This window comes from Pipistrellus kuhlii, unplaced genomic scaffold, assembly GCF_014108245.1.
Source record: "Pipistrellus kuhlii isolate mPipKuh1 unplaced genomic scaffold, mPipKuh1.p scaffold_m20_p_33, whole genome shotgun sequence".
NCBI lineage: Eukaryota > Metazoa > Chordata > Mammalia > Chiroptera > Vespertilionidae > Pipistrellus > Pipistrellus kuhlii.
The window spans coordinates 4,665,597-4,686,295 of record NW_023425533.1 but is presented as its reverse complement, the minus strand read 5'-3'; the positions used below and the strand labels follow the sequence as shown (position 1 = coordinate 4,686,295).

At 45.2% G+C, this 20,699-nt stretch overlaps 1 protein-coding gene across 7 annotated transcripts in view; it reads left to right on the top strand.

Annotated features, from left to right (window-relative positions):
• Nucleotides 1–2,514: 2,514 nt before the first annotated feature.
• TSC22D3 (TSC22 domain family member 3) overlaps nt 2,515–20,699 on the top strand; it is a 63,231-nt gene continuing 45,046 nt past the window's right edge. Inside the window, exons 1-2 of one of the 7 annotated variants that reach the window (XM_045570473.1) lie at nt 2,515–2,529; nt 4,050–4,475. In XM_045570473.1, coding sequence (XP_045426429.1) covers nt 4,156–4,475 — 320 coding nt within the window. In that variant the 5' untranslated portion in view covers nt 2,515–2,529; nt 4,050–4,155. Of the gene's footprint in view, nt 2,530–3,098; nt 3,114–3,315; nt 3,445–3,554; nt 3,703–3,788; nt 3,807–4,046; nt 4,476–20,699 lie in introns of those variants that run through there. The other 6 variants (XM_045570471.1, XM_036460788.2, XM_036460783.1 and 3 more) reach the window with 6 other exon arrangements.

Sequence of the window (20,699 nt, the reverse complement as noted above, 5' to 3'; positions counted from 1 at the left end):
TGCTAGTTCAATTCCTGGTCAGGGCACATGCTGGGTTGCAGGCTCAATCCCTGGTGTGGAGCATGTAGGAGGCAGTTGATAGATGTTTCACTATCATATCAATGTTTCTCTCTCACACTCTCTTTTCTTCTCCCATCCTCTCTCTCTAAAAATAAAATTTTTTTTTCACAAAACTTAGAAAATATACCTCCTTCACTTCTTTTCCCCCCACACCTAATCCCACCTCCTCCTTAGAAGTAACCATTTCAACACTTCTAGTTGGAATCCTTCCTCAGGGGGGATGTATTTGAATTTAAGCAAGAGAAAAATGTGTGAATTCTGAATACAGTAAATCCAAGTTATAATAGGAGGATGGGAAACCAAATGATAGTAAAATAAATCAGTACTTAAAGATCTAAAAATTAGATATTCTTGAGTACCAGGGCCTTATACTATTACCACTACTATTTAAAAAAAATTATTAAAATGGTAATCATTTATTAATCATTATGGGGAAAAAGTAAAGTGTCCCTCACCTGAGATTAAGAAAATAGCACTGATAAAAGTGCCATTTCACACACCTTTCTATGCAAATACCTGGATAAAGTATGCAAAGTTGTACTGAATTATTAACAATACTATTTGAGAGCAAGGACTGCAAGAGAAATGTCAAGGGGACAAAATCTTGAGTTTAATGGTGCCAAATGCCAAGAAGAAAACCAGGGCTTCGTCCCAAGGTTATTCATCAAGATAAGAGAGCTAAAGCAAATATAAGAACAAAAAGTTCCCGCAGTTCTTACAACACAACTTAAACAAACATTTATGGAGCTAATATATTTTGTTATAAAGTTTAACATTAAATCATTATAAACAGGAGGGAAATTCATAAAAACTGTAATTAAAAAACAATTCAGTTGGCCATAAGTCTACATAATGCATATGAAATTTCATATTCAACTATGTCCTCTGGCTTTTACCCAAGAACATTAAAAAAAGATAACAAAGAAGAAAAGGGAAAATTAATGTATAATTTAAAAAGAAAATACATTGAAAAAGAGAAAGGGGAAAATTAACATACATAAAAGATTGACTTTTGAGAGATCAAACCAAAGAATGCTCAGCAGTCTGTGAGAACACAGGTACTATATTCTTAGCTCTGGTGGTTTGGACAGTGAACCCCAAATGCCTCTTTCATCTCTGATCTTGGGATCCTGTCAAGAGCCAGAGGAAAAGCTTGTTTCTGATTTTCGGGTCACCACAGCAGAGAGATAACTACCCTCCCTCCATTTCTGGAATCTGTGGGGGTATATAACATCCACAGGGCCTTATAGACCCCACATAAGATCTGTTGGGAACAGGAGTGATTGGCTGCCCTTTTATCTTGATCACAGGGCTGATGCTTGTGGCACATGGAGGGAATTTCAAATTATGGAAGTCCAATCTACAAGGACTCAGGCAAGTGTAGCTCCACTAGAAAGAAGATGGCTCTGCCCAGATTGGTGTCCAGGTGTATCACTTGGCCATGGACCCTCTTAATGTAAAACAGTGGTTCCCAACGTGGGGCACACTCTCCACAGGAAGAGACGATTTGATTTTTAAGGGGGGCAAGTCAAGAATGGTTTATTAACAGTGAATTTTTTGCATTTCTTATGGTTCTAGGGGCCTCATATACAGTATATACATATAAAGTGACATATTTATGCACTTAAGTCCTCTATTATATGTTCTGAAGCTTTATTTTCCATTTTTTCATATCACTTCATATTATTGTTATTTTTAAAACAATTTCATAGTGATTTCTTCCTCAGCACTTTAACTGTCCTTTTGTTCTTTTATTTTTCTCTTTCTGGATGCCATGTTCTTTGGAAGCTTGTTTAGACCAAGTTAATGGCCTTTTATGCTTCCTCCACGAGAATAGGAGTTCATTTTTTTAAAATAATAAGAATTATATGTGACAGGGGGAGGGGCATCAGGATTTTAAACATGTTTAGGAGGGGCATGGCCAAAAAAAGGTTGTGAACCACTGGTGTAAAGTATCTGTCTTCTCTTTCCTCCTACTCTCAGAACCAATGCATTGTGGATTCCACTAGGAGGCACCTCTGGCTTCTCCCAAAGATATCTATGTCCCAGGCAGAAAACGTTCAATGTTTAAACACAAGATGGCAATATAAACTGCTCTACTGCAAGGGCCTTGGCCTTGTGAAGGGAGCTGAAGGGGGGTGGGGAGTGCTGACTGAAACTGAAATCCATTTGAATTTTATGTGAAAATTGGACATCATAAATATTTTGAATTTTTTGAGGAGCCAATAATTATTTAGTCAAAGTATTCCAAGTCTCCAAGTCTTGGAAGTCTACCACAGCACACATCCCTACATCTCACAAAGCTGGGGTATGACCCAGTCACCAATCTGCCTTGCTCTCCGCAAAGCTCTCCTTTCACCTTAAGTCAGGCGTTCTGGAACCTTCTCTTCAGAGCCAAGAACCCCTCAGCTGGCAGTTTCAAGACACTCCTGTGCTCCTGTAGAGCCAATCACCACAGGTCTTAATAGGGTAAGGCTAAGGGCAGAGGTCCCCTACGTTGGCAGATGAGGAAAAAGAAGCGGGAGAGAGCAAGTTTGAAAAGTGGGGAAAGAAAAGTGAAGAGAAATGGACAAAACTGAGGCGAAAGAGGGCGTGTGCTGAAGTGAGAAAAAAAAAAAGGGAAAATAAAATGAGGGGGGGGAAAGGGGAAGAAAGAAGTACATGACAGAAAAAGAAAAATTGGGGCAGAAAGGGGTAAATGAGGAAATACAGAAAAGGAGAAAAAGAAACGAGTAAAGAAAGAGGGCAAAAAAGAAAGAAAGCGGAAATGGATAAAGAAAGAGGGGAAAAAAGAAAGATAGAATGGGAGGAAAAGCGCAGAAAGACTGAAGTGAGTGAGGAGAGAGGGGCAAACTGAGGAGAGAGGAAAAAAAGAGGGAGAAGAGGCTGGCAACAGAAAGCCTGCTGGGGAGCTCGCATTCCCGGAAGCCCGGACAGCGATCTCCTCCGGCGGGGCTCGGGGAAGAGAGGAGACAGCAAGTGGGGGGAGAGAGGGAAAGAGAAGTGAAGTGAGAAGAAAGGGACAAAACTGAGGAGAGTTTTATCGTGCTTCTGTGAGTTTCGTTTAAGGCATTTACTGGGTACTCCTGAAGTGTGTCCCACACGCTCAGACTTTGTGCTGGAGCAGACGTTTCTCTTTGTCCCACCCCCGCCCCAAAGAGGTTTGTGGAGGCCGCGGCGTAGGCTGTAACTAGTAGGGCTCTCCAGGGCGGCCTCTCTCCTGTAGGGGGACCCGTCCGCGGTGGGATCGGGATATTCGCCCTCCCACCGAGCGGGAGGACAGGGTGCTGCGGCCCCCCGCCTGGCTACTCTTCCATTTCGGGCGGAGGATGCGTCGCGAGGGGCGAGAGAGCCTGAGCTGAGGCGGCACACCGAGCGGCCGGGGTGCGAGCCGCCCGCGGGGCGAGGGCGCGTGGGTGCGGCGGGGCGGGGCGGGGGTTTGGGGGCCGGACCGAGCGGGCTCAGGGCCGGCGCCCGCCCCGGGAAGCTGGAGCGGACTCCTCGGCCCCCGGGGGAATTTACTCGCTGCCACGGCCGTGCAGGCTCCGGGGCGTGCGGCTCGCTAGCTCGCTCGCTCACTCGCTGGGCTCCTGCCACCTTTCCGCCGGCGCAGCCCAGGGGAGCCCGAGAGCGGGTGAGCCAGCGAGTGGAGGAGGGAGGGAGGGAGCGAACAGGGGGAAACGAGGGCGCGCCCTGGCTCCCCCTCTGCCCTGCCGCCCTGCCGCCCGCCCTTCCTGCTGCCACAGGTCCGCCCCGAGTCTTGCTCACACTTGGGAAACTTGGGAAGGCGCCGGGGCAGAGTGTGGCACCTCAGGGGCGGCCCGGGCCTCTAGCGGAGGGAGGAGGAGGAAGAAAAGGAAGTGAGCCCCAAGGATCCGCTCCGAGCTGTTTGTCCAGCTGTTTCTATTCGAACCCAGAGCAGCCCTGCCAGAAGGGGGCCGATTCGAGGGTGGTTAGCCGGAGGCACTAATTTCCAACTCTTCTCTCAGCTTGCCTTTTCCAGACACCCTGGAGTCTCCTCAGGCCAACCCGGCGGACGCGCACCTGCCAGCCGCCCCAGACCTGGCAGGCCAGGCGGCCCCTGAGCCCAAGAAGATGGCCCAGCCCAAGACCGACTGCCGCTCACCTGTGGGTCTCGACTGCTGCAACTGCTGCCTGGACCTGGCCCACCGAAGTGGGCTCCTGGGAGACAGCAGTGGGCAGAACAAGAGCCCAGGCAGCCCCACCGTGAGCAACTTTCGGCAGCTTCAGGAGAAGCTGATCTTTGAGAACCTCAACACCGACAAGCTCAACAGCATAATGCGGCAGGATTCGCTAGAGCCCGTGCTGCGAGACCCCTGCTACTTGCTCAACGAGGGTATCTGCAACCGCAACATCGACCAGACCATGCTCTCCATCCTGCTCTTCTTCCACAGGTGGGTGTCTGAGCAGATGGGTGGGCATGCGTCCTGGCTCTCACCAGCTTTGCTGTACCTCGGACAAAAGGGGCTCCCAGGAATTTCATGAGGGGCACTAAGGAGGCTGGGCTCTCAGGCTGCTGTGACCGACCCCAAGGGCTACCTAGAGTCCTGCGGGGTGGAGGGGATGTCTGGCAGGTGGGAACTCTGTAAGTGCGCCTGCAAAGGCTTTCCTAAGAAGGTGCTGGAGCCTAGAAAGTGGCTAGATCCCTAGATGTTTTTGGAAGTAGCTGGGGGCACCCCCTCCTGCAATGCATAATTTCCGCTACCACTTTGGAAATTCTTCTGTGAGATGCTCTTAGGATCTGAGTTCCACCCTTCACAAAAGCCCATTTCTAAATATGCAAACTCAGATTGAAACTTTGGGGGCTTTGAAATTACTGAATGCCACTGACTGACAGTGAGGCCAGAGAAAATATCAAGACAAACTTAAGAGGCTGCTGATGTGCAGCAGGTGGGGAATAAGAAAAATTATGCAGCCTTGAGAATTTCTTGAGACTGGATAGGATACCCCCACCTCCTCCATGTCACGTCTTTCAATTTCCAATGATGGCTAAAAGCAGCCCAGAGAGCATCCTAGGATGGGAGGGTGGATGAATCCATGTCATCGCAGATGTTTGTTGGGGTGTGGAGAGTGAGGGCCAGACTTTCTAGAAATCCTGCTGAATGGCAAAAGGAAGAGATAGGGGAGGAAATAAAGAAACACATTGGAAAGCCCCAAGGTGTCTATAAGGTAGTCCTCTAGTCTGAGACAGTCTGGTCAGAGCCAGTCTTGGGGGTACAACTGAGGCAATTTGAGACAGGGGAGGCAACTTGCAGTGGGTTTGGTGTTTTTGGAACCATTATAACAGGGGAGAGGTGTGCGTGTCTGTGTGTGTGTGTGTGTGTGTGTGTGTGGTGTGTGCGTTTTATTTTTTCTCAGTGATGCAGGTTAAATGCATGAAAGAGAACCCCGTAGTGGAAGACCTGGGTTATACGTAGTATAAGTTATAGCCCTGCCTCACTGTATGAGCTGCAAGTCACCTGACTTCTCTAGTCTCTAATGTACCTTCTGGTTCTGAGAGTCCAGGTCATTGGCAAGTGCTATTCTCAGACAAGGTAATAAGAAATCGTGAGCACCACAGAATACTTGATAATTGGACGGTTTTTCAGTGAGGCACAAAAAGGGAATTTTAAAAGCAATCAAAATAGGCAGGAGCTACCCTCACTTAAGTGTTCAGACCAGGTTTACCACTGCAACCCCTAAAGTTCCAGGAGGGAACAAGCAGGGCTTCTGAATATGTTAGCATTATCATAACAAGTTGTATTTCTCAGGTATTTTCCACCCCATCAAAGCTCTTCATCATTTATTATTTCACATTAGGTACAAATTTATTTCATTGTCTTAAAAGACCAACAAAACCAGGCCTCATTATAGTGTGTTTTTAGGGAATCTTCATTTTGATGAAAGATTAGTATAACTGTATTCAGATCACACCTGCTGTAACCCCACGGAGCAAAAGCCCTAACAGGCTCCTAACAATCCAGCTCAGCTTGGTAGGAGAGTGGCAGTGGGGGAGGGGTGACGGAGATACCTAGAAAGAGCTCCTGTCACATTTGCACTCTTTGAACTAGGAGAGAAACTGCCCCCAAACAGCCTTATTGATGTGTAAGAGGAGACACATCCTCAGTTGGGTTACTAGGCTTGGGACCTAGGACAGTTGGATCTACCTGAGTGAGGTGTGAGACTGAGGTGTGAGACCGAGAGACTGAACGTGTTCACTTGTGCCACACCTTGGGAGGCTTTCTGGTTTTCTCCAAATGGAAAGACCTACTTTGTCACCTAGTCCATTGACACCTGTCCATTAGGGTTTGGTTATTGGCAAAGCATATAAATAATATAGGGTAGGGGCATGGGAGTATTGAGGGCATTGTTGGAGGGAGCAGAGCAAATTGTTGGAAATGTGGACCTGAGCACTTTGACTCCTGGGATCAGAGGAATTCAGTGTCCAAAACAGATAAGCCTTTCTTTCTGTAAGGCTGGGGAGTGTGACAGGGGCCTGTGGTAACAGCCTTCTAGTTCTAGCAGGACAAAATAGTTCTTACTTTTTTCTTGATAACTGAGATATTTGAGGTTGGGAATTCTGAATTTGCTTTAGGTTTTACTTAGAATGATATGCTCATTAGCAGAAATAGGAGACCATTATTGCTGGTCATGGGGCTTTTCCAATATCTGAGCTGGAAAGACTTCTCCTGAGAGAAAATTTTATCTTTCTTACTTCCTTTATTCCCTGGATTTCTGTATTTATACTTAAGTCATCAATTTCACTTCTATTCCATTTAATGCTTTGATATTTCAAATTCCTGTTGGGGTGCGTTTTTCCTGTATTTTTTCCCTTTAATTTATCTACTTTCAAGGCTACCTTTTCTGGAGAAGAGACTCTTCCTGCCCCTCCTCCTGCAGTCCATTTTCCTCCTGGAAGGGTTCCTATATTTTTGGGAGGGGAGAGGCACATTCTTGATTTCTGTCTGGTTATCTCCCTTGACCCTTCCCTTGTTCTCAGCTTAGTTCCCAGTGTCCTTGGAACACAAGAAAATAAGCAATTTGAGGGTAGGTGGTGTGTTTTATACTCATTTGGTTTTCCTTGGATTTCTTAGTTATATAGCCTGTATGAAATAAAGTTTTTTTTTGGTTAGATGACTGCTTAATTGTTGGTGTAACAATTGTAAAATGTAAAAAAGCAACTTTAACCTACTCTTGGAAAATCCTTATTAAGGTTTAAATGTGATTTTGTATTTGTTTTCTGTTTGAACCATGTGTGTAACTCTAATAGTCTGGGAGAAGTCCTGGTGGACACTGCTGTATGTATACTCATAACTCAGTGGTAATGGGCATGTGGCTTGTTGGTATGTAAATGGTTTCTCTAAACTATTGAGAGGTGTGTTTTACTAAACACCATCCCTTTAATCTTGTGTTAGGTAACTAATAACTATAATAGATTAATAGCTAACATTTATTGAGCATTTACAGTTTGCACTAAGCATTATATCTGCCTAATCTCATTTAATATTTATACCAACCCATGAAGTGGTTACTATCACCCTTCTTCATTTTATAACAAAGAAAATTGAGGCTTGGGAAAATTAAGTAACTTGCCCAATACCTCACAATGAAAAGCAGACGAAAACTCCACCTAAGATCTGTCAGACACTAAATAATTGTCTATTAAGAAAAAATTGTTAAGCAGAGGTAAATATTACCTGAGAAACTAACCAAATGTTTAAAATATCCTTATTAGGTAGGGTGACCAACCATACCTTTCTGGGCCATGTTCAGTGTTTAAACTCCAACAGTCCCAGGGAAACTGGAATGGTTGGTCACCCTGTTATGAGGGAACTCAACCTTATCATTTGAATATGCTTCTAAAACTGGAAAATTTAGGAGGCAGATATAATATGCTGGACAAACAGCTAAAATTTCCAATTTAAATGTAGCCTATGAAAAAACTGATAAAGTTGAAATTTGAGGGGCATTAATTCTTTGATCAATAAGGGGTAGCAATCTGAAATGGAAATTTTTTCCATATTCTGTTGTTGTCATTGTCATTGCTGTAATTCAGATTTACTTCTAAGATTTTATCCAAAACTTCTTAATCGTCTCTATTTTGCTGCCTTTGGCTCCCAAGCACACATACCTGCCTGGGGAAGTCTGAGATATTCTGAATTGGAGTTCCCTTGTACCTTTAAAAACCTTAGGAGCCTGCCTTTAAGCTTCTGAGCTGACACCAACTGGTTCCCACACTTACCGTATTTTTCGGACCATAGGACGTACTTTTTTCCCCCCAGAAGTGGGGGGGGGGAAAAGTCCCTGCGTCTTATGGTCCAAATATAGCCTACACATATACTTTAAAAAAAAAGTTTTTTTACTTGCCCAGCTCTGTGTGGTCTCTGTGTGCTTGCCCGGCTCTAAAATGGTTCTAAATGCTGCTGTTTACTTTTTACAGGGTTGATTACATGTGTTTATGACTGTGATGTTGGGTTTTAATGCACATAAAATATTTTAGGACACTATTTGTTTCAGAATCTTTTTTTCTTCATTTCCCTTCTCTAAAAACTGGTGCGTCTTATGGTCCGGAGCGTCTTATGGTCCGAAAAATGCGGTATATGCTCAGAAAATGATAATAGCAAAGATTTCTAATTGCTTTACATGTGCTAATTCATTCACTCTCCCTTACTGAGTTGATATATAGTATAATAGTAAAGAGAGAGATCAGGTTTCCAAGGGGGAAAAAAATGCAAAACATTTTTTGTGCTTCTTTAAGTGAGTCTCAGAGTTCATGATTTCATGAGTGTATATTCCCGGATCTGACATCTAAGGATGTAGCTACTTACAAGGTGTGATTTAAGGGGCCAAATTACTCTCCAGGCCTGCCTGCTGTAGTGCCTAAGATACAGTTTTCTATCTAGGACCCATCTAAAATTCCTCTCCCATTGCACAGTGGTATTCTGATCACACCATGAGAAACTCTGAATTAGAGATCACAACCTTTGTCAACTAATTTGCCTTTTGATTTTGATGATGGAGTTCTTTGCTGTAGAGAGATTTCAATGTGGTTAAGCCTGCCATTCTTTGCCTTTGTGATTTTTGCTTTTGGTATCAAGCTTGGAAAGTCCTTCCCTAGCCTAAAGTAATGTAAAATTTCTTAAGTGCTTATTGGTCTGACAAAGAATAGGCACTATGATTAAGGCATTTTCTATTAAAAACAATGCATTTGCAACTTAACATTCAAGGTTTGAATACTTCAAGAGAAAGTTGATAGGAGATAAACTGTCTTCTTGCTGAGGCACATGTAAATCCCACATGCTAAGAGGCTTTTGCCTATGAATGACCTTAGTGCTCTACGGGATGTCCTTCCCGACAAAACCATGGTGGCGGGCTGAGGCAGAGATAGTTAGGGGCAATCAGGCTAGGAGGGGAGGGCAGTTGGGGGTGATCAGGCTGGTGGGTGGAGGGGAAGTTGGGAGTGAGCAGGCTGGCAGGGTGGGCCAGTTGGGGGCTAGCAGGCTGGCAGTGGGGGCAGTTGGGGGTGAGCAGGCTGGCAGGTGGAGCAGTTGGGGGCAAGTAGGCTGGTGGGGGGAAGTTGGGGGCAAGCAGGCTGGCAGGGGTGAGGGGAAGTTAGGGACGAGCAGGCCGGCAGGCTGGGCAGTTGGGAGCGATCAGGTGGACAGTGAGGGCAGTTGGGGGAGAGCCTGCCAGTAGTCGTGGGAAGTTAGGGAGAGAGCAGGCTTGCAAGGGGGGCAGTTGAGGGCAATCAGGCTGGCAGGTGGGGGCAGTTGGGGGCGAGCAGGCCAGCAGGCAGAGTGGTTAGGGGTGATCAGGCAGGCAGGCAGGTGAATGGTTAGGAGTCAGTGGTCTCAGATTGTGAGAGGGATGTCTGACTGCTGGTTTAGGCCCGATCCCCAGGGGTCCCAGATTGGAGAGGGTGCAAGTGTGCTGAGAGACACCCCCCTCCCCATGCACGAATTTATATATATATATATATATATATATATATATATATATATATATATATATATATATGAAATACTACATATATAGCAGTAAATTGTATATAACAAAATTTGCTACTTTAACCATGTTAAGTATACAATTCAGTGGCATAAGGTACCTTCATAATGCTGTGTATAACCATCACCATTATCCATTTCCATTTATCATCACCCCAGATAGAAACTCTGTACCTCTTAAACAATAACTCCCCATTCTTCCCCCTCCCATCCCCTGGTAATCTCTATTCTACTTTCTGTCTCTGAATTTGCCTATTCTAGCATTTTCAAATAAGTAGAATCATATAACATGTGGTCTTCTGTACCTGACTTGTTTCACTTAGTATGTTTTCCGGGTACATCCATGTCATAATATATATCAATATTTTATTTCTATTTATAACTGAATAATATTTCAGTATATACCACATTTTGTTTATCCATGCATTTATCCATGGACACTTGGATTATTTCTTCCTTTTGGCTTTAGTTAAAAATGCTGCTATGACAGAGGCCAGGCCCGGAGCAGCCAGGCCCGGAACAGCTCGCTCCTTGCCTGCCTCCGCCCCAAGGCTGCCCCTCAGACATGGCTGGAAACTTTTGGGGGAACTTGAGGGTCTGCTGAATCAAGTGATGAAGGCTTAGATCTGGATGTGTTGAGTTAGTATAGTGCTGGGGTGTAGATCTGTGAGTGCCTTGTGTGGGGCCTGGATGAGGTTGGTTGATCTATTTGGAAATGTCTTTTGTGTGAAGTGTATCCTTGGGCATGTGGAGGTATTATTGGTTTGAGAAAATGCTAAGTAACTGATTTACTATCTGAAAAATTTAAAGTTCTGAAAGTTAAAAAAAAAAAAAAAGAAAGAATGCTGCTATGAACATTGATGTACCATTAGCTTTTTGAGTTCCTTCTTTCAAATCTTTTGAGTCTCTACCTAGGAGTGTAGTTGCTCAGTGCCTCCTTTTCAACCCAATTTCGTGGTCCTCTAATCAAAGTCAGTCCATACAAATGAAGTAACTCTCATGAAAGGAACAAATGTTTGTTTCTTTGAGGAGAATACCCTCTCCCTGATCAGCTCCTAGTGCTAGTAATTATAATGAAAAGAAAGCTAAGAAGTTTAACAAAGCGATGGAAATACAAGTTTTATATGGGGGGGGGAGGTTGATATGCTTTCTGGGTGCTCATGAATAAGGGACTGGCAAACGTTTTAGTGTCTCATGAATGGCTAGGGCCTACCCTGGTTTACTTCCCAGGGTTTACTTTTTTAAAAGACTAACATATGACATCTTTACTCATCATTGACTACTTTGTGAGCATTTGTTTACTAGAATTTTGTTCAGTATAACAACTCACAGGGAGTAGGGTTCTCTGTGAATAGATGTGGGAGAGCCAAGTTTAGAGAAGAAAGGTAGGAAGACAAGTCCTGCTACAGTATGGGGCTGTGAATAGCATGAGAGCTCAAGAGATCTGGATGGAAGGTTCATGATCTTAAAGAAAGGTGGCAAGAACAGAGCATGAATTTACCTATTTCTCCGGGTTGCCAGGAGTGGACGCAGTTGAGTCCACACCTCAGAAAATACCTTTTCCTAGGGTGACCTTATTTCCCTGACTGAAGAGGGGGTTAACATTCCTTTTTATATTTGCACTTCCCGATTAACTAACAAGCTCTCAATTCCAGGTAAAGTCTTGGCTCCTTTCCAGAAAGTCCTGAAGGCCAGGCAGTCTGGGTAAATGGAGGTGGATGTGTTTGGCCAGCGCTGCCAGGGATTCCGGGTCCCCTGAGTGATGGAGCCCAGCATAACACTTACCCCCACCTGTGGGCTGTTTGAAAGGAATGAAGTTGGTAGTATCTGCACCAGTGGTGGCTGTTGCACTGTTTGCTCATCGTAATTCTGCTCCTACCTGAACTTTCTCCTCTTATGTAAGACATCTCTCAAGATAACTACAAAGCCATAGTCTGCCATGGCTGGCTGAGTTTACATAATAAAGTGTTGGTGTCATGCAATGTTACCTCTTGAGCCCCAGAGAAGCCAACATGCTGAGTGGGATGAAGTTTGGGACAATTTGGTGGGGCACTCTGTGTGCCTCAGTGCACTCAAGGGAGAGCATTCCATGACCACAGAGGTCAAAAAGACAAAATTTCCCTTTTAGATGAAGAGAGCAATAATAGCCCAGGACATGTTGTGCTGTCCCAATGCTTGCAATAATGGGACAAGTCTTAGGGTTTCCCTGAGGGGCCATTGCTTTGGTACAGCTAGCCCCCCTTAGGGGGATTCTAATGGGAACCTCATGAAGGCCAGAAGGTTAGATCCCAGCCTCAAAGCAGGTTAGGTATGAAGTGGGGCAGGAATAAATGGCTTATAGAGGCCATAGTCAATCATGCCACAATCTAGTTTAGCTAAGGATTCAGATTGGGGATGACATGGGGGTCTGTGAGAGTAGAAAGTAAACTTTTCCAAATGTTAATCCATGCAGGAGAGAATCTTATCAGCTGGCAAGGCAGATTCACTTTTATCTTCTAGCTGTAAATCCTGCGCAAAGTAGCTATTGCTCCTTTGGTAACAGTGTAAGAGGTGTGAAATCGCAGTCAGCACAGGAGACTGAATGGGAGCTTCCCATTGTACAGACACCAGCCCAAGGGGAAACAAGAGCTGGAAGCCTGTTTGGTCAGTCATGCCCTAGGCAGGCTATCAGCCTTCCTCCCCTGGGAGCCACTTTCCTTAAATAGGCCCATCCTGAAATCAGGCCCTTGCCTGTGGACAGAGCCCTACAGGGACCTTCCCTATCCTTCCTCGAAAGAATTTACTCACGAAATAGCCTTGCGTATTCAACCCGTTTCCTCTTGTCTCCTCTTCAGGGGAGATGGAGAACAGCTGTCACAGTTTAAGGTTCTGGTTCGGATTTTTGCCAAGTTCTCTAGGCCAGCGATTGGCTACAGCTACCCCTGAGTAAGAAGGGAGTGAAAAGTGAGAGGAAGGGAAATGGTTCCAGAGGCTCCTACCTGGTTTACATCCCCCCCAGTCAACCCCCCACACACCTCCCATTTAGTCTCACTCACAGATTAGGTTGGGCCTAGGCCAGCTAGAGGGCCCTGGCTCATATCTCACACGTTCGTGCCTAGTGCCTCATGTAACAGAGATAAGTTACTGAGGCATCAAGGGGCCAGGCATTCAGAAGCCTGCTGGGGATCTAAGTCCAGCTCATACTCCCAAAGGAAAAGCCTGCTCTCCCTAGGCCAGGCCAGCAATCTGCTCAGACTGGGCTAGTAACAGGCTGCAAAGGTGATCCCTCCAGAACTTCCACACTCAGCAGCAGGCAGGTGAGCTGCTGTGAGCTTAGTGTCATTTCAGGTATGGAGGGGGGTGGGGTGGTAGTAGGTTCCTGATATAATCTGACAGTATATTTCTGAGGGGACAGCCTAGTACATTTAGAGGGGCCCCAGAACAGATCTCAGAAGCTCCTCTTCTTTTTGTATCTGCTTGTTGGTTCAGGGACTGTCTGGGGACTCCAGGCAGAAGGGTTTACTAGGAGTGGGAGGAGCTTTGGCTCAGTGGATAGAGCGTCAGCCTGTGGACTGAAAGGTCCCAGGTTCGATTCCAGTCAAGGGCATGAACCTTGGTTGTGAGCACATCCCCGGTAGGGGGTGTGCAGGAGGCAGCTGGTTGATGTTTTTAACTCTCTATGCCTCCCCCTTCCTCTCTGTTAAAAAAAAAAAAAATCAAAATATATTTAAAAAATAAATAAATAACGGATGTCCCTAGAAGAACCAATTTCTAGTTCATTCTCCAAGAAGTCTCAAAGTCTCTAAGCTGGCCTGAATTCACAATGATTCTTAGTTCCCTTCATAGCCCATTCAGTTAAGTTATATTACTAGCATAGTGCAATTGAGAACCCTATGAAATCAAACTGGCTAGATTCTATGACATGTTTTTCTAATAAGCTAACTTGACTATCTGCAGCACAGAATAGTCCCATCAATCTAATATTACATTAGCTCAAAGTTTGTAACTAAACCAATAGGTCCTCTTCTTCTCTTCCCTTGACTTTACTAGCCTGTCCCATTGTGTTACCAGTAGGTAAATAAATGACTTACCAGCTAAGGGTAGTTTGGGATACTTCTCTCCAGTAAGAGAAAGAGGAAGAAACAAGAAAATAACACTTTTTAAAAGGTGGTATGGGAATAACTAGCAGGCATGGTTGTATATTTATGTATCCAAAGTTCAGATACATAAATCCTCAGACAAGTTCAAGATCACCCACTCAGGTCTCAGGAGAACTGAGCACCCCAAGTCCCCCACATCACAGCCAGAACCCAGTCAATATTGGCTATCCTGAGGTGGAGGTGCAGAATTTCCCTTTCTTGAGACCCCTCTCAGGCTTCCAGCTTCTTTTTTCTCCCAATATTCCCTTTATTGAGTGCCTACCACAGATTTATCTACATGGGAGGTGGTACAGGCTAGGATTGGGCTGTAGGGAGCTGATAGTGAAGCTAGGGGAGTGAAGCAGCTGTATCCAAGGCTGGTGTGGAACAAAGCAGTCCCACTGGACTTCCTGCTGCTTGAGAGAATGGCCTCAAGCTTATGGCACCCTCGGTCTGCAGGTACAGAGCTTGGGAAGTGGCAAAACAAACTAGGAAGAGGGAGTTTCTTTATGGTGGCAGGTTCCAGAAGGGCCTTTAAAGAATGCATTGTCTTTGGCATTGTGGAAAGAAGCAGCTATGGGCTTTCTGGTTGGGAAAGGGGAAGGGAACCTTGCCAGTCCAGCAGTGCTCATGGGTAGGAAGGTGCTGGCCTGGGTGTGGGTGGGGCAGTGGTGAGGAAAACTTTTTATTCTTCTTGGGACAAAACCTAGAGTCACCAAGTTTCAGGAACGAGTAAAAGGCCCACTTCTCGTCCCTCTCTGACTCAGGGCAAGCTGGCTCCTAGAATGCTCTCCTCAGGGACCTGGGTTAGCCCTTGATGAACTGAGGCCTTTGGGGCCTTGGAGCAAGAAGGGACTTTCTTTGATGCTTGGAGAAAACCCACCGGAACCAGGATGGTTGAGCTTGGTAGTGCAGTGAGAGTGGGCACCAGAGGAGCCTGTGGAATGTGGCTTCATATTTGCACACCTCTATTCTTGGTGTCTACCAGAACCTTCTGAAATGGGTAACAGAACCAAGGGGGTGTCAAGGTGCTCTCATGAGAATATATATATTCTCATTCACCCAAGTCTCTCTGGGGGAAAAAAGTTGTTGGTGGACCCATATGGTGTCATTTTAGCCTTGTTTGCACATTGTCAAGCCCTTTCTTCCCAGATATCCTATAAATGAAGACCCTAGGGTAGGGCTGAGCAAGGAGGGAAGCATCAGGTAGATAGAAAAGGTGAGGAAGCTGGGATAGCGAAAGGAACCAGTCTCAGGTTACTTGGTGAAAGAGGGTGCTGCTTATGGTCAGCACTTCACCCTGGTTTTCTGGAACCCTCTACCCCAGGTAGTGTCCTGAGCATCCGTGCCCACACCCTTTCGCACCCCCAATGCTCCAGACAATTCAAATTCTTAAGTTCATAAACCGATTTAATCAACAACAAATATTTCTTGCACACCTTCCATGTGCCAGGCTCAGTGTTAGGCACTGGGCATAGAATGGGAAAGTCACTAACGGCGTGGTCACAGTCATCATGGAATAGCCAGTGGAATGAGGGAGAGGGACATTAACCAAATAATCACACTAATGAATTTCAAAATAAGTGCCAAGAGAGAAAAAGAATAGCTTCTGTCAGAGAGTATAACAAAGGATCAAACAAGGCTTCCTGTGGAAGTGATACTTGAGCTAATCATCCAGGCCAAATGAGACATTTTTAGGCATAAAACTCTCAAAGGAACCCCTGAAGTCATACTATGTAGGTAGCTGCTCACACCCCTGGAAATATTGTTATGGCCAGCAGGTCCAAAATGAGAGGACTGACAACATTCTCACACGAGGAAGAAATGAATTTGAAGTCCACAGAGCAACTAGTACTTAATGTCATCCTTTGCTAAAAATAGTCCATGACAGTATAGAAATGTATAAAGGCTGACCCTGGGGACTGCTGATAAAGTGGTTATTGCCTGTGGGGAGGAGAATTTGTTTTTGTAAATTATTTACTGTAAAGAAAAAAGAAATGGGAGGGTCTTCTAGGTTTTCTTTTCCCTTTGCAGGCCTCCTTCTAAGTTATGAATGCTTCTCACTGTACAAAGGCAGTGGGGCACAGAGCTTCAGACTGCACTTATTGTGGCACTTATTTTCTGGGTTGCAAATGTCAGATATTTGTTTGGGTGGGGGGGAAACCCCAAAAAACAGCCTGAATGCAGAAGAATAGGAGGCTACACCTCTAAGAAGGGCAAATAAATTGATGGAGGAGCTCCAAAGAGCTTTCATTTGAGAGGGATGTCCTTACCACAATGACAAGACAGGTGACAGCTGAAAGCCCACTATGATCCAAGGGATTCTTATTGTAAAGGGTCCAGGTAAGGCTGACAGCATTTCCTTAGACAACAGAAGGTAAACCTGAGACTTCAGGGGACTATGGGGCTAGGCTTTAGGAACTAAGTAAGTGATCCCAGAGGTGGGGTGAAGGGTGGTAAAGAAAAAAAAGAGGTTAATCTTCATATACAAGAAAAGTCACAACTCAGAGATGGTGACTAGCTATTTCCAAACCACAATAGGAACAGAACAAGAGGAAACAGGCTTCTACTGTAGCATGAAGAATTGAGATTAGATAGCAGAAAGCATTTCCTGACTACAAGCATTAAAATAAACTAGATGAAATTACCATGGGATGTTATATTAATTTATAAATTTGGAGATGGTGGTGAGAGTAACGATAAAAAACTGGATAAAAGTGTGATGGCTGGTTATAAGGATCATAGACAGAAAGGGACAGGTGGGGAAAGCAAAGAAGTCAGAGGCAGGTGCTTCCAAGGAAAAAGAAAGTGAATGTGTGATAGATTAAAGTACTTTCAAAATAAAAATGTTTATAAAAATTTCCATTGGAGATCAGTCATTAAAATGAGGATATATTCTACTGGGATTGAAATGGTGTGGGGGAATAGATTAAGGAGCTATTAGAATCCACTCCCATCTCCTTAGCATTCTCATTTCCTGGCTAAATTAACCTCAGTAGGGGCACCCATCCTCCATAGTCTTAACAGTTTTGGGGAGCACCCCTAAGAGCAATGGAATAAAACTGCCCACTCCTGATACTTGTGGAGGAGGATGACTTCTTCTTCCATGAGCATAACAAAGATTAGACACAGATTTGGTTACAGTGACAACCAAAAAAACTAGGCAGGATCCTGTGACAGAAAACTTACAAACTAGTGGTAGAGACAGACATCAAATAATAATTACACATATAATCATATCATTACAATTGAACATAATGAGGGGAAAGTGCAGGAAGCTGCAAGAACACAAGCTAACAGGGCTTCCCTCAGGGTTAGGAAATCCACAAAAAGAAAATTCACCTTGGAAAACCTTGGCACTTCATATGTCCCACTGTGAGTAATTCTTGCCCCAAATCAGTGTCCAGAAAAGGCAAAATGAACCCAGTCACTGCTAATGCCCAAAGATGTGGGTTTTGATGCTTTTTTGGATCACTGAAGCCCTCAGGAGCAAACCCCCAAGGAAATTTTCTCATTTCCAAGATCAAGCAGCCTTTAGTTAGGCAGAGTGATTCTCTAAGGGCCATAATGGTCTATCATCTAAAAATCAGGAGCAGGGAGATTTTGGAGAGCTCATCACTTGCCAGATGAACAGTTGAAAGTCAGTGAAGAGAATAAAGAGCTAATGCTTGAAAATTATTCTTGAAACTGCACCCCAGAAATGACCATGTCTCCAAAATGCCATGTCTTCAGTCTCCTATTCAAATTTGGGATGCTGCCTGGCCAGCATGACTCGGTGGTTGAGCACTGACCTATGAACCACGAGGTTGCAGTTTGATTTCCAGTCAGGAAATTGTGGGCTTGATCCCTAGTATGAGGTGTGCAGGGGGCAGCCGATCAATCATCCTCTCTCTTTATTGATGTTTCTATCTCTCCCTTTCTGAAATCAATAAAAATATATATTTTAAGTGTGAGAGGCTTTGCTAGTATATTCTAGTATTAGCTGCAAGGTGTGCCTAGGGCTGTTGAGTCCTGGGGAGTCAGGATCCTAGAGTAGAATGGGAGGTGCTGGTCCCTGTGGGAGAGCTGGGATGGGCCCCTCTTGCCTTCAAAGGCCTTGGAGGGGCCACTAAGTAGCAGAGGACATTAGCCACTATGTGCTCATAAAGCACAGGGCCTTCCCATTTGATAGACTACCAATGACAGACTCTGACGTGTTTAGTCAACTTCTCTGGACCTCAGCTTATTCATCTAGAAAATGGGGGAAGTGTGGTGGAGAAGGTTAAAAGAGAGGATGCTCCCAGGAAGCACTCAGTCAAGCAAAGCTTTCTTACCATTAGGCAAGTCATATGTGGAACCAGAACAAAACCTTCCCTGATTTGCCTTGCCTCACTTTGTCACCAGTCTGCTCACTGACTCCTCCCATATCTCTGTTAATCACACACCCTCTCCTGCTTAGACTAGAGCCAGTTAACACCTGCAACCCAGTCAAGCTCTCTCCCTGTCAAGGCTTGCTCTCTAAACTTTCTTTATCCACAATCAGGTATTAATGACTGAGAAGGTTTTCCTCCAGCATGGGGAAGGGAAAGCTGCTGGGAGCTTTGAAATTTTTACCAGAGATCAAAACTTACAGAAGCATACGGTCACCCTGCTGGCATAGCTAGCAAATGGAGGATTCTAGAACATAGTGGAGGTGGCAGGGAAGGCTTCTTCAAGACCATGAGCTTCTACTTTTCCAGGTTTGGCTGCCGGCACCTTCTGCCTCCACATGCATCTTAGGCAGAGACACAGATACTCAGAACTCATAGGGCTTTTGCAGAATTTGGTCTGACTCTCCAATTACAGATGAGGAAACTGAGGCCCAGAGTGGGGTATGTATCTTCCCCAAACCAAACAGCCAATAAGTGACCAGCTGAAAAGAGAAACCATATCTCCTGATTTTCTGATCCAATGGTCTTCCAATTTCTCGTCTCTACACGACTGTGCACATCCCATCCCAGTAGGTACACAAGCTATCCGTGCCAGGAGACCAGCTTTGGATCCACCTGATGCCAAAAACCGTGTTTTTTAATTTGATTCTATTTAATGGAATTGACCGGTGGTTTGGGTGTTATGGAGCCCCAGCCCTGGAATCTTGCTTCTGCACAGGCTGGGGCTGCATGCCACAGCCACAGTCATGCAAGGGGGACAGAAAGGCCTGCTGTTCGGGTTGGAAAAGAAATCAGTTGCTGAAACATTGGTCTTTTTGAAAGTTCCAACCACAGGGGCTGGCTGGCAGAGCTGCTGTCTGGGTCACCCTCCCACCCCCCACCCCAGGATCCGGCCCTCCCCTTCAGTCTGGGAGTTAGTTTAGGAAGCTGGCCCAGCCTCGACAGAAGATCTGGAGGGCAGCGCTCGCCCCAGGAGTGTCAGCCTTTCCTCAGAGCCTGGGAGCCCCCAAGGCATTTAGAGCAGGGAACTTCCTCCAGCCTCCACAGCCAAGGCAGCCTAGGCTGGCCCTGAGGCTCCCTGAGCATTTTTTCTTCTGAGCTTGGGAGAGTTTTCAGTTGCTCCCGTAGTAGCCTGGAAGCTATAGAGAAGAGAGAGAGGAGAGAGAGGAAAGGAAGGAGAGGGAGGAATCAACCTCAGCCAGGCAATCAAGGCTTTCCTAGGCAGTAGTGAGATGAAGGGGGAAAGGCTGGAAGAGCCCCAGCTTGGGGAGGAGCCCCAGCTTGGGGAGGTCTCTGAACTTGAGGAGGCACAGTTCCTGGAGGAGCTACAGCTTGAGGTGGTGGAAAGTGGGTCAGATTTAGATCCAGAAGACCTGGGTTCGAGTCCTGATTTTGCCACCAACCTGATGCTTGAGCTTGAGTAAGTAACTCCCTGTTCTTCTGAGGGCTGCTTTCCCTACTTACAAAAGGAGGGAGGGGAGAGGCAAGATTGTCTGTAGGGTCTCTTCTAACTCAGGTATTCTGGAATACCATGCTTCTAAAATCTTGATGTGTGGATGGGATGCATGGACACTTGAAAAAGTCATTGAACCTCTGAATGTTAGAATTAGGGGGTGGAGGAGATGAGATTAATATGAATGAGAAAAGGGGAGGAGAACATGGTAAATGTGTTAAAAGACATGCCACCAAGAGGGAGTCCAAGCTGAATAGAACATTAGAGACAATTTTCAAAACTGAAGGATGAAGGGCTTTTTTTAGTAATGAGAACCAGGGTGTTGGGGATATGGTCAATGTGCAATTGCTTATGAGTCCCTCAACCAAATGTCTCCCAGTAGCCCCTTCAGTTCCAAAACTCAAGTACTCAATCCAGAATGCATTTATTGAGTTCTTCATGTCTGTCTTAGCAGAAATTCTCAATTTAATTAGGGGTATTTTCAGGTCTTGCATTTTTACATCCAGATCTAAAACAGAGCCTAAGAACAGGGTTAAGACTGGCACCTTGTCTTCGAAACATACTTTCTTGGTAAACCCATGCATCAGACCCACTGTAGCATGACTCAATTGGGGACCCTTTGAGAATTTGATGGCTGCTATATAGAGCTACTCTA